A 12,463-nucleotide genomic window follows, 5' to 3' on the forward strand; every position below is an offset into this window, starting at 1 on the left:
TCTATTACAAAGCTGTCATCCTCAAGACAGTATGGTACTGGCACAAAAACAGACACATCAATCAATGGAACAGAATCGAGAGCCCAGAAATGGACCCTCAACTCTATGGTCAACTTATCATTGACAAAGCAGGAAAGAATGTCCAATGGCAAAAAGACAGTCTCTTCAACAAATGGTGTTGGGAAAATTGGACAGCCACATGCAGAAGAATGAAACTGGACCATTTCCTTACACCACACACAAAAATAGACTCCAAATGGTTGAAAGACCTAAACGTGAGACAGGAGTCCATCAAAATCCTAAAGGAGAACACAGGTAGCAACCTTTTCGACCTTAGCCGCAGCAACTTCTTCCTAGAAACATCGCCAAAGGCACGGGAAGCCAGGGCAAAAATGAACTATTGGGATTTCATCAAGATAAAAAGCTTTTGCACAGCAAAAGAAACAGTCCACAAAACCAAAAGACAACCGACAGAATGGGAGAAAATGTTTGCAAATGACATATCAGATAAAGGGCTAGTATCCAATATCTATAAAGAACTTATCAAACTCAACACCCAAAGAACAAATAATCCAATCAAGAAATGGGCAGAAGACATGAACAGACATTTCTCCAAAGAAGACATCCAAATGGCCAAAAGGCACATGAAAAAGTGCTCAACATCGCTCGGCATCAGGGAAATCCACATCAAAACCTCAATGAGATACCACCTCACACCCGTCAGAATGGCTAAAATGAACAAGTCAGGGAACGACAGATGTTGGCGGGGATGTGGAGAAAGGGGAACCCTCCTACACTGTTGGTGGGAATGCAAGCTGGTGCAACCCCTCTGGAAAACAGTATGGAGGTTCCTCAAACAGTTGAAATTAGAGCTACCGTTCGATCCAGCAATTGCACTACTGGGTATTTACCACAAGGATACAAATGTAGGGACCCGAAGGGGTACGTGCACCCCGATGTTTATAGTGGCAATGTCCACAATAGCCAAACTGTGGAAAGAGCCAAGATGCCCATCGACAGATGAATGGATAAAGAAGATGTGGTCTATATACACAATGGAATATTATGCAGCCATCAAAAGGAATGAGATCTTGCCATTTGCAACGATGTGGATGGAACTGGAGGGTGTTATGCTTAGTGAAATAAGTCAATCAGAGAAAGACATGTATCATATGACCTCACTGATATGAGGAATTCTTAATCTCAGGAAACAAACTGAGTGTTACTGGAGTGGTTGGGGGTGGGAGGGATGGGGTGGCTGGGTGATAGACATTGGGGAGGGTATGTGCTATGGTGAGCGCTGTGAATTGTGCAAGACTGTTGAATCACAGATCTGTACTTCTGAAACAAATAACGCAACATATTTTAAGAAAAAAGAAAAAGAAGAAGATAACAGGAGAGGAAGAAAAGGGGAGTATGTCAGAGGGGGAGACGAACCATGACAGATGATGGACTCTAAAAACAAACTGAAGGTTCTAGAGGGGAGGGGGGTAGGGGGATGGGTTAGCCTGGTGATGGGTATTGAGGAGGGCACGTTCTGCATGGAGCACTGGGTGTTATGAACAAACAATGAATCGTGGAACACTGCATCAAAAACGAATGATGTAATATATGGTGATTAACATAACAATAAAAAATTAAAAAAAAAAAAACAAGCAAACATCCACAGTCGTCAGGAGAGCGCTATGAAAATTCTCCTCCCACTCCCAACGCCCTGCCTGGGAGAGGCCGGACTATTTTCACATACTCCCATCAAAACCAACATATCTCCACAGACTGAACGCAGAAGCACACGTGAGAAATTAGGTATCTTCTATGGAGTCAGACCTTACAGGGTCTTAACACAGGGGAACACAGTGCCTTCCTTCTCACGAAATAGTTATGTTTCAAAAATATTAATTACCGAGATATGTTATTTATAATAGCATATAAGGAATTTATCGTTGTTACTTTAAGATAAATTACTAAATATTTTTAAATGATCTCTGAGTTTCTAACATAGTAAATACCGACAGAATTCACCCACATGAGTCAAAGCTCTTTGAGTTCCTCATGACTTTTGAAGACTGTAACGTAGCCCCGAGACACGAAGCTGGAAAGCCTTGATGGAGAACCATTTTTTTTTTGTTTTGGAGTAGCACCAGGATTTCCCTATGCAGGACCGGCTTTATCTTATTTCTACCCCTTGCCAAGATAATAAAACCTTAACTTTTAGGCATGACTGTAATCATTCCCTTCACACTTGCTAGCGTCCACTAGTAGGGTCATCACTCCTCGTGTCCGGAGGACTCCCTCCCCTTGGTAAGGAGTCCAGCTTTAAATTTTAGACAATTCTTGCTCAACATCACCCAACGCCTCCAGGCATATGCTGGGAGGGAGCCGCTTCTTTCTGGGCCTAGTCTGTCATCCTCCTGGGACAAGAGGCTCCCAAGCCCCAGAACTCTGGTCCCCCACCTCCAGGACCCCTAGAACTCTGCCGTCCATCAGCAGTCCTCTCCACGCACCCCTGGCCACCAGGATACTCATCCTGCAGGGACAACAGGTTGGTGACTGTGCACAGCCCCTGTACACAGCAGGTGCTCACCACACTCTGGCCAAATGCAGAACAGAGTCTCAGACTGAGGCCACAAGGTGAGCCGAAAGCAGAGTTACGTCTCCAGAAAAATGAGCAGATGTGGTTTTTGCCCTCTAGAACGTAGCCAGCAAAATGGAAGTCATTTCCACTGATTTCAGCTGGACACGGTCATAAAGCAGAGTAGAAAACCACAGGCTTCAGAGCTCACATGTGGGTCCCAACACAGGCTCTTTGACCCCAGGCAAGGGATGTGTGTGTGTGCAGAGTGTGACATCTGCTCTGCTGTGAAGCTAAGAGCCACTCGGACACGCTAGCCATCACTGCCCACTGACCACGGGAAGCCCCATCGCTGCTGCCGAGGAGAGCAGGAGAGCTGCTGCACGGCCGTGGCCCAGCGACTCGGACTCCCTGCAGTCTCCCTGGCACGTGCATTTAGCGTCACTCGATAGACAGCCCTGAACTTCCTGAGCTGCAGGGAACCGGTGAAGGCCAGGCTGACAGGGCCTCGCTTAACAAGGCCAAGCATGAGTTCTCAATGGTTTTCAAGCAGGGCAGTGATATGATGAGAAGGTGCTCCAGGAAGACGGCTCTCGAGTTGTCAGGAGAGAGCAGAGAGGATAGGGCGAGCCCAGGTGTATGAGAGCAAGCGCAGCAACAGAAGCTTCCAGCTCCTCAGGGCGCTGACACCCGGTCCGTCTTTCCGCCTGCTTCTCCGTCCCCTCAGACCCTCACACCTGTCCACACAAAGCAGTGGGGGCACCCGCACACACCCAACAGCCCCCCAGAGGAGCTCTCCTCATCTCAGGGAATGACAGATCTCCCCGAGTCCCCCAGTGCTGGTAACCTGCTCACGTCAGGGCCCTGTGGCTTGCGGCAGCCTACAGAGGGCAGCGAACGTGCATACCCAGAGAAAGCCGCACTGCACACATGCACGCACACGCACACACACACGCACACGCAACCCTGGTCCAAAAGCCATTTCATCAGACGGCAAACTTCAGATGAAAAATGAAAAGCCAGGGTCACTTCCAGTGTAGAGCTGGTTTTATTCACAAATAGAAGCAGGATAAGTACGTAAATGGCAGGAATTCCATCACTCATGATCACAGAAGTGACACTTGAAATTTATAATGTCTCACGTTATGATTCAATCCCTTTCTTAGACGGGAAAAAAAAAAGTCTTACATTTTGGGAGAAGATTAACACATATGAAAACGTTAACAATGGAGGGGAATGATAAATCGAGACTTGGGCCAAAATCGTATTTTCCTCTGTAAGAGGCAAACAAGGTTCTTACTCGTCATTACGGGAAGGCCTTCTACTTGCTCTTTGTCGCTTCTCAGTTATCAAAAGTAAGGTGAGCCCACACCGTTCTCTCCCACACAGTCATTCTGGCTAATTTATTCAAATTAAACCTCAGGACCCAAATCTGGAGACCACATCATGTAAAAGTCTTCCTCGGGCCCCTTTTAGCCCAGCAGCTGAGCCAAGGCCTCCACGGGCAGTGGTGTCGGGAACAGCACCATGACAACGGCTCAGGAAGGCCCAGCCTGGCTGGAAATGCAGGTAACAAGTGCACCCCATCAACTTCTCCCCTACTCACCTGCGACAAAAGGGGTCCCGGCACAGCGCACAGACGCCCACACGGCCTCCGCCCCTGGGGCATCTTTGGAATGAACCCAGCCCATGAGGTCCCGCAGAAAACCTCCATCAACCAAACCCTGCTCTGGGCTCTACACACCCGCCCCCATCCCCGTCACCCCTCCTCCAAGTCTCACTGCATTCTCAAATCGGGTCCTCGGGAGCACGTGTCTTATGCCCCCTCCAGGTCTACCCTGTGTCCCACACTGAGCTCCTGGGAGGCCTCTGCTGACATACCTCTCCCTCCCCAGGAAGGCACGCAGCCCCTGGCACAGAGTGTGCATCTACAAAAGCCCTGTCAGCACAGAATGAGGCTTAGATGGTCCACACCCACCAGGGGACCTCCATCTACCTCGACCACGGATTGCTACATCAAGAGGCTCCAGTCCTCCTTCCTACTCTGTGTAGGGTCTTTCCCCTAAATCACTTCCATAAAATCACCCCTGGCCCTGGGAGACCTGCGGCCTTTCTGCGAAAATCTCTGCCATCCACCCTGACTGACACCAAGTCCAGCAGAGCCCCACACACACGCAGTATTTCTCACACCTGTCGACCCTGTGAAGGAGGCATAGCCCAGGCATAGAAGGGGAGGCTTCAGAAGGCAGCACGTGGCCAGGCTGAGCCCAGAGGCAGGCCTGTGCAACAGGCCCAGTGCCCCCCACCCCCATGACACTGGTTTCAGATACAGAGTCCAGGCCGGCAGGAGCTCACCTGAATACCATCCAGCAGCTTGCTCATGCACCAGTACGTGTCGGCCTCGACGTTACGCAGCACGTCTGCGGGCACGCGGGAGACATCGGCAGCGTCCACATCCTCCTCCTCTGTGCACCAGGGAGAGCATGGAAAAGACAGCGAGCGGTTAATCCACAGGACACACCACGGGGCGGGGCTGGGGGGGGGCACGGCTGGTAGAGACTTGCACGCGGCAGGCAAGGTCACGCCGGGGCCCATTTTTCTTGCTTGAACTAGATGGCTCATAGGCTTCAACCTCATCACTTAATGGTTCTCCATTTTAATACCTAATTAGTTGCAGATAATTAATATTCTGAGTCTTTTCCAATTAATTAACATAATTAATATATTATAAATTATTGCTTCTCAGGCAATTCACCTCCTAATAAGAGAGGGCCTAAAAGACATTACTTATTCCCAACACAGATCTGAAAGCTTTTTCATAAGATTGTTTAAAATTCTGCTTCTAATGTGGTTACATATTCATTAGACAATAATTTCTCTCAAAACCGGTTCCCAAGGTGAGGGTTTCCAAAACCACGCTGGGCAAAGATCCCTCGGCTATAGGCGAGCACCCGTGAAAGCAGGAGCCTGAAGAGAAAGAACAGGCGGCAGTGTTCTGAATAGTCTCCTTCTTCGGACACAAAAAACCCAATGAGAGAACATAACTTAAAATTTTTAAAATGCAAAACAGACACTTAACTGAAATGGCTTATCAGACGTTTGAACGAACTAGTTTTAGATCCTTACAAACGCCGCTATCATCCAGCACAACACTCATAAATGTTTTAGAAGTTGTGCGTTCTATTTTTTCATTTTATTTAATTTTGTTTTATTTTGCCAACATGCAGGGCATCCTTGCAAGAAAAACATTCTCGAAGCAAAGAAACATTTCTGTTGAGAACATATTTGGAAAGTTTTAAGTAGGTAGAGATGACAATAATCCTAAGAATACTAATTGCTACCACCTGTTGAGTAGCTGTGAGGTGACAGGCGCTCCTCCCCACGATCGAATGTCCTCGCTCATGAACCCCCGTCACACGTCTGCTACCACCACCACTGCGCCCCTTGGAAACAGGCTGCAGTGAAACAGCAGGTGTGGCCCCCGGGGACAGCCCGTGGCAGCATGGTCAGGACACAGGCCCTCCTGACAGGCAGCCCCACACAGCGTCGCCTCACGTCACAGCACGTGGCTGCGAGAGCCACGGTGAACCCCCTTCCACTCCACTCCCTGTTCACGACAGAAACCACAATGGTGACAACAGGCCAGGCAAGTGCAGACCCAAGCCTGGCCAGGCCCTGTGTGTGGGCCACACCGGTCTACACAGGCAGGCCCCGCCCTGGACACGCATCCATCCCAGCCGCGTACAGCCATGAGGACACGTCCCCATCAGCTCTGCTCTCAGCCTCTTGTCACCGCATGTCCCCGGGGCGCCCAGGACCACGTCTGTGGGGACTGAGGCCTGGAAAGTCACTCTGTCCCCACTCATTCCTTCACTGCCCCGCTCACTCAACAAGCACTTCTGCATTTTGGTTTCATTCAGGGGTTTATTTTATTGCGATGTAGTCCGTATACAACAAAATTCACCTTTTTTAAAGCACAAAAATCACTGGGTTTTGGTGTCTCAGAGTTGGATAACCATCACCACCACGTAATTCCAGAACTTTTTCACCACCGCAAGCCAGCCCATCGGCAGGCACTCGCCATTCCCCCAGCCCCTGGCACCCACCCCTCTGTGCTCCGCCTCCGTGGATCTGCCCATCCTGGACATTGCACGTAATGGGATCATGCGGGATGGGGCCTTCTGTGTCTGTCCCCTTCACTCAGTGCCAAGCTCCTGGGGTCATCCAGGCCACAGCCTGTGCCAGCATCTGTCCTCTCCATAGCAGAAGAACACTCCGAGGTATGGATGGGCCATACTGCCTATCACTTGTCCCCTGTGGAACACTGGGCTGTCGTTCCCTTGCTGGGACAATGCGACAACACACAGCAGGTGCTCCCCGTGTGGTGGCTCAGTCCCTACGCTCCAGGGCCTTGGGCACAGAGATGAGTCAAGAGGCGATGCCTTGCAGAAGCTCAGAGCCCCTCCCCACGGATGCAGGACTATGGTGAAGGCGTCCCCAGGCTGGCCTGGCCGGCTCTGAGCTCCCTCCTCAGTTCGAGCCCGCCGGGGACCTGTGCCCTGTCCCAGCTGCCCCGAGGGCTGTGGGCTCTCCCTCCCACAGCCGGGCACCGCTCTGCCCCCTGGCCACGGCCCAGCAAGGTGCCTGGCCTCAGACCTTGGCTGTCCCGGGAGGCCAACGTCTGGCTCACACGCAGCCGCTGATGAAGCCCCGCCATGTATGGCTCTGCCGGAAATGCTGGCTCTGAAGGCCTGAGGCAGCCTAGGGGGGAGGCACCAACTCCGCCTGTCTACAGAGGAGGAAGCGAGGTCTCCTGGGGTCACTACCGAGCACATGACACCGTCCTGCTGGAAGAGCAAGCCGGCGGGCGCGAGTGTAAGCGGCCTCCTCCGGCTTCGGCGGACTCAGCTCCACTCCCTACCACCCTAGAGCAGGTCTGATTTTATTCCCCATCTCAGGGAACGGACTCCACCACAATCCTCAGAGGACTACTCCTGAGAAGTTTTCCATCGACGCATTCTCTTTCCAGGGCCTTCAAAGCACCAAGATGTTGCCTCGGCTGTTAGGACAGAGCATCCCCAGCTCGTAGGGGCAGCGGGCCCCCCAGTGCAGGAGCGCGGGACGCAGGCCTCGGAGATGTTTCTCGGTCTGCTTAGCTGTCTTACTGCCTTATGCCAGGAAAGGTCAGCTGGGCAGCCTCTTTCAAGTGTCAGCTCTCACAACAGGCCATTTGTCACTCTTCAATGTAATGAAGTAATGGCATTTAACTCAGAGCACCCCTATGCCAATCTGTCTTCAAAAAAAGCCAAGAGAATCGGAATGACCCTCATTGTCAGAATGAGATAAATATCCATCCTCCTGGAGAAAACATCGGCTGACACAGGAGAAAACGCGGAGGGCAGCACAGAACACTCCAGAAGGCTTGCGCCGCAGGCACAGGGTCAGAGCTGAGAACAGAACACCCCACCAAGGCTGGCGCAGCTGCTACGGGGTCCTCCTGGGGCTCCCCACAGGAGATGGGGCTCTAATGGTTCCTGGGGGCACAGCCCAGACCAAACCAGGAGCAAAAGCCGCACGTTCAGCACAGGTGCTGTCGGTCAGAGGCTAACTTACTGCAGCATCTGCCACGAGGCCCGGGAGACTCAACACTGTGGGCCAGGAGGGGCCCTCAGAGGCAGACCCCAAAATGGCCAACAGTCGTGACAGCTTACAACTCAAACCCAACCGGCTCCAAAGGTAATACATGCCTCCCACCAGGGCATGCTGCCTCCACATCTCTGGGGCAAGGAGGGGGGCCAGGGGGGCGGGAACCCGAACGGGGAGCCACCAGGGAAGCCTGGGGCCTCAGGAGCCCTCCTGTCCGCGGACACAGAGGCTGCGCTACGCAGTGCTTTGCCCCCTAAACATGGGCCGCGTCAAGGGACAGGGAGAGACCAGAAACACTGCCCCACCGAGATCACAAAGGAGAGGAAACCACTGACGTGGACGGTTCCAGGCAATCCCGGGGTTCAAAAAAGAAACACAACTCCAAGGGGAAATCGGTAGAATCACAGGAATGGGACAAGCCTGGCGACAGCGGAGGGGACGGGGCCTTGGGAACCATGCCGCGGGGCCGGGGCTGGACAGGGCTCTCAGTGCCAACCCCTCTGGGCCACGGGGATGTGGGCTTAGCTAATTCTGACCCACGCTGCGCAGATGCTCCAGGAGCAGCTCCACAAGCTGCTCGAGGCCGCCGTCCGCCATGGGAGGTGGCTGCCCAATGGGGCACCCCTGGACCGTGACCCCAAGCACCCCGTACACAGCCCTCTCCCAGCCAGGCAGGCAGGACGGACAGGCCCTGGAAGCCAGCACGGGGAAGGTACTGCGGACTCGCGAAGGCAGCACGGATACCAAACACATGACTGCCAACAACAGAATTTAAGCCGACCTGTTTCATCTGAAACTGGACTGGATCCCACGTCCTACTGTATCCCGTCAGCACAAACATGGGCACGCACACACACTGCCGTCGAAGAGCTGCAGCCAGCCTGCTCCCCAGCTGCCCACAGCACCACCCATCAGGGCCAGGCCCTGCACCTTGAGGACCCCGAGCTGAGAAAGCTGGGAGCTCTGACTCCCAGAGCTCAGAGTGACAGGGAGACCAACACATGCACAGTCTAAGCCGAGTGCACATGGGGAAGCAGGGAAGACACTGCCCGGCCCGGGACAGACAATCAGCCACAAGTGCACGTGCAGGCGCAAGATATAAAAAACAGCCATTTAATTTATAAAATCTCTCACCTGCCTTCTCAAATCATGAAACGGCTTTAGGGGATGATTTAAATAAATTCTTTGAAAATGCTACCCTGCCATATTATTGTTGAAAAAGCAATTTATAAAATAATCTCATCTTTATCAATGACACCGTTTATATCAAAAACTCCAACCCTCACCTGTCTGTGTGCACAAGCACCCAGAGAACATTACTCAGAAAGATGCCAGAAACATGACCGTGGTGCCCCCTGGGAAAGAACATCGCGGGTGGTGGTAACTACAACTCTTCACTTTTTGCAGAAAGGTAGAGAGTAAAAAGAGAACACAAATTTTCACAATTAACACTTAGGACTTTTGCCAATAGGGAAAAAAATACTGTGTAAGCAGCTGGGATAGTTTCACTAAGGTCTATCTTTCCATGGATAGCCCTAGAGAAAGTTCCCAACAGTGGTGGTGCCCTTCTAAGCGTTCTGAGAAGCTCGTGGGGCATTTGGGCGTCAGGACAATTAGGGTAGGGAACTGCTGGCGATCAGTGGGGGGGGGGGGGTCAGCACTGCCCATCGTAGAAATGTGAACAGCATGGCACAATTAGCACATCCAGAGTCAGTCGTGACTCGCCCACCAGCCTGGGTGGGTGGGTGGACCGGCAGAAGGGTAGGTAGATATAAGGAACTAATAAAAGAATGGAGGACATTCTGGCTGGTAAGGAAAAAACCACATAGGGATGTAACTGCTATTCTGCAATATCCAAAAAGCTATCTTAGGTAAATAAAGAGCAGAAATTTCTTGTCCACATTTCCATGTCCAGAAAACCAGCAGGGTCAGTGGGTAAGGAAGAGGCAGGGTGATGGGCTCAAAGCAAGTCTGTTGCGGTGATGAGGCTGCTCACTGGACAGCAAGGGCACCTGCCGCCACTGATGGACAGAGCACATCCCATGGCGCCAGAGCCCACTGCATCCGAAGCAGCCCTCGGAGGTAAGCGCACCCAGCTGACACATGAAGGACCCACAGGAGGGTCGTGTGCCAGGAAGCAGCTGCGCCTGGTGGTGAGTGGAGGCCAGCTGACAACGGCCAGCCTCTCAGTCTGAGACAGGGCAGCACGGTGGCTTCTGACTCTGCAGGGAGAGGAGAGGAGAGCAGCTACAACTCTAGAAAAGTACAACCTCGCAGGTAAAACACTCCCCCAGTCATAAAACATGGGGTGGGCAAAAGAGCCCGTCACCACCACAAGCTCACTCAAGCTTTGGGTCTCTGGGGACTCGCTCCTCAAAGGCTCCCCTCCAGGACGACACCTGCCCGCTTCATGGGAACAGCCAGGGTAGCTCAGGCTGGGATCTCGTAAGGACCAGGGTGTGCTAGAAAGTAAAGAGGCCCAGCACACGGCCAGGCTCTCCCTCACAGTAAACCAAATGGGGCGCCTTGGTAACCAGAAAGGGAGAAATACCTCAAATTTAAACAGAGCCTGTGACACGGGATCACCACGGCAAGTGTAGATGCCGGCCTCACCAAGCTCAAGGCGCCGTGAGCAGTGCAGGTTAGGGATGGGGGCACGCCAGGGCTGTTAGGACTGCATTAATCACCCGCATCGCACAAACCCTGCAATAAACCTCTTCACGTAATTAGGAGCTTAACTGGTAATCAAAAATATTCTCTTCTTCGTAAGCTAGCTGGAATCACTCCATGGTCTAATCTTTTGCATTGCCCAACTTGGGAGTTTTAAATTTGAAACCCTGACACTTCGGTGATGGAGGTTTTAGCACTTAATTACATAGATTTGGGTTCCAAGGCAGAGGAGAAAGTCCTGTTTGGTAAGAGAGGGGCCGCCACTCAAGACCATAAATTCACAAAACTCGGTGGCTCAGCAAGAACAAGTAAGGTTATGATCAAGTTGGTTTAGCATACTAATGTTTAATGTTAATATAAATAACATCCAACTCAAGGTTACACACTAAACCACTGTCAGAGTTCCCAATTCTGGTACGTGGCTGCAAACCTGCAGCCCAGAGACATGGACAAATGGTCAGTGGACAACACCAGCACACGATGGTCACAAGTCAAAGACACACCAAGGACAAACCTTGCCAAGGGCCGGGCAAGATGACATGCTGTGGCCTCATCCAACTACCAGTCTCGTGGCCCAGCAGGCCCCAGAAGACAGGAACCAAGCAGCACCACTCTGCTTCTCGTCCACCTCCACCCCAAGCGCACCCCCAATCAGGGGCCCCCAGCCTCCTGCAAACCGCAGGCCGGGGACGGCACTGATGGGGCAGCCGCTCCTCCCTCCGGAGGAGCACCCTGCTGCCTGACTCCGCGCCGAAGAGAGCGCCCAACAACTCCTGGGAGCACCCACAGCGGACCCTGTGTGGTACTGAGGGGAAGGGGGAAGGCAAAGTCTGCTTCTTTAACGATCCTCGTCTCTACAACATCATCTTTGTAAAAGAAAAAATTCTTAATTTCACAACACTCTTTTGGCTTGACTGGGTCTTTGATTTTTAATAATGCTTTGAGTCGGAGTTTTTGTTAATAGAAATGCAACTGGTTAAAATACTGACTGATTCCATTAACACGTATCGAGCACTTTCACGTACCAGAAACTGGCTGGGGGAAGGGAAGAGATGGGGAAGCAGCCACGGAGCCTAGAGGAAAGGGCCACACGCATTCATTCGCCTACTAACTCCTGATGCACTCAAGCACCGTTTACCGGCCTTACTTATAATGTCTGTTGACCAGACTGATTTACAGAGATGTAAATAAAGAGCCGGCCACATGGCGAGTAAGCAGTGTGAAAAAGGGACAGGGGGGTGGGGGGCCATGGCAGGTTCAGAAGAGCAGAGTCCCCACCCCTGGAAAGGGTGGCCTTGGGAGGTGTTGGGGCTGAGCCTTGGAAGGTGGCAGCATCAAGCACAGGGGATGAGGCAATGGGGGAATGGGGCGGGGGGGGGGGGGTGCACCGCAGAGCCTGGAGCCAGTAAGCCTGCAGGACGTCCGCGTGACCCAGGCAGGGGACAGCTCATGAGGATGATACCACAGCCGCGGGCACCTGGCTCCAGAGCTGGGCTTCCTTCCGGAGGAAAGGGGGAGCCCCCAGAGACGTGTGCACATCAGAGTAACTCCTCACACTGGCGTCTGCCAACAGGG

General features: G+C 52.3%; 1 protein-coding gene across 1 annotated transcript in view; it reads right to left on the reverse strand.

Annotated features, from left to right (window-relative positions):
* The window catches only part of TBC1D22A (TBC1 domain family member 22A), a 355,202-nt gene that overhangs the window by 157,390 nt on the left and 185,349 nt on the right, over positions 1-12,463 (reverse strand). Inside the window, exon 9 of the mRNA XM_027595286.2 lies at positions 4,928-5,037. Within this exon, the coding sequence (XP_027451087.1) occupies positions 4,928-5,037 (110 nt within the window). The remainder of the gene's footprint in view (positions 1-4,927; positions 5,038-12,463) is intronic.

This window comes from Zalophus californianus, chromosome 9 (genome assembly GCF_009762305.2).
Source record: "Zalophus californianus isolate mZalCal1 chromosome 9, mZalCal1.pri.v2, whole genome shotgun sequence".
NCBI classification, from domain to species: domain Eukaryota; kingdom Metazoa; phylum Chordata; class Mammalia; order Carnivora; family Otariidae; genus Zalophus; species Zalophus californianus.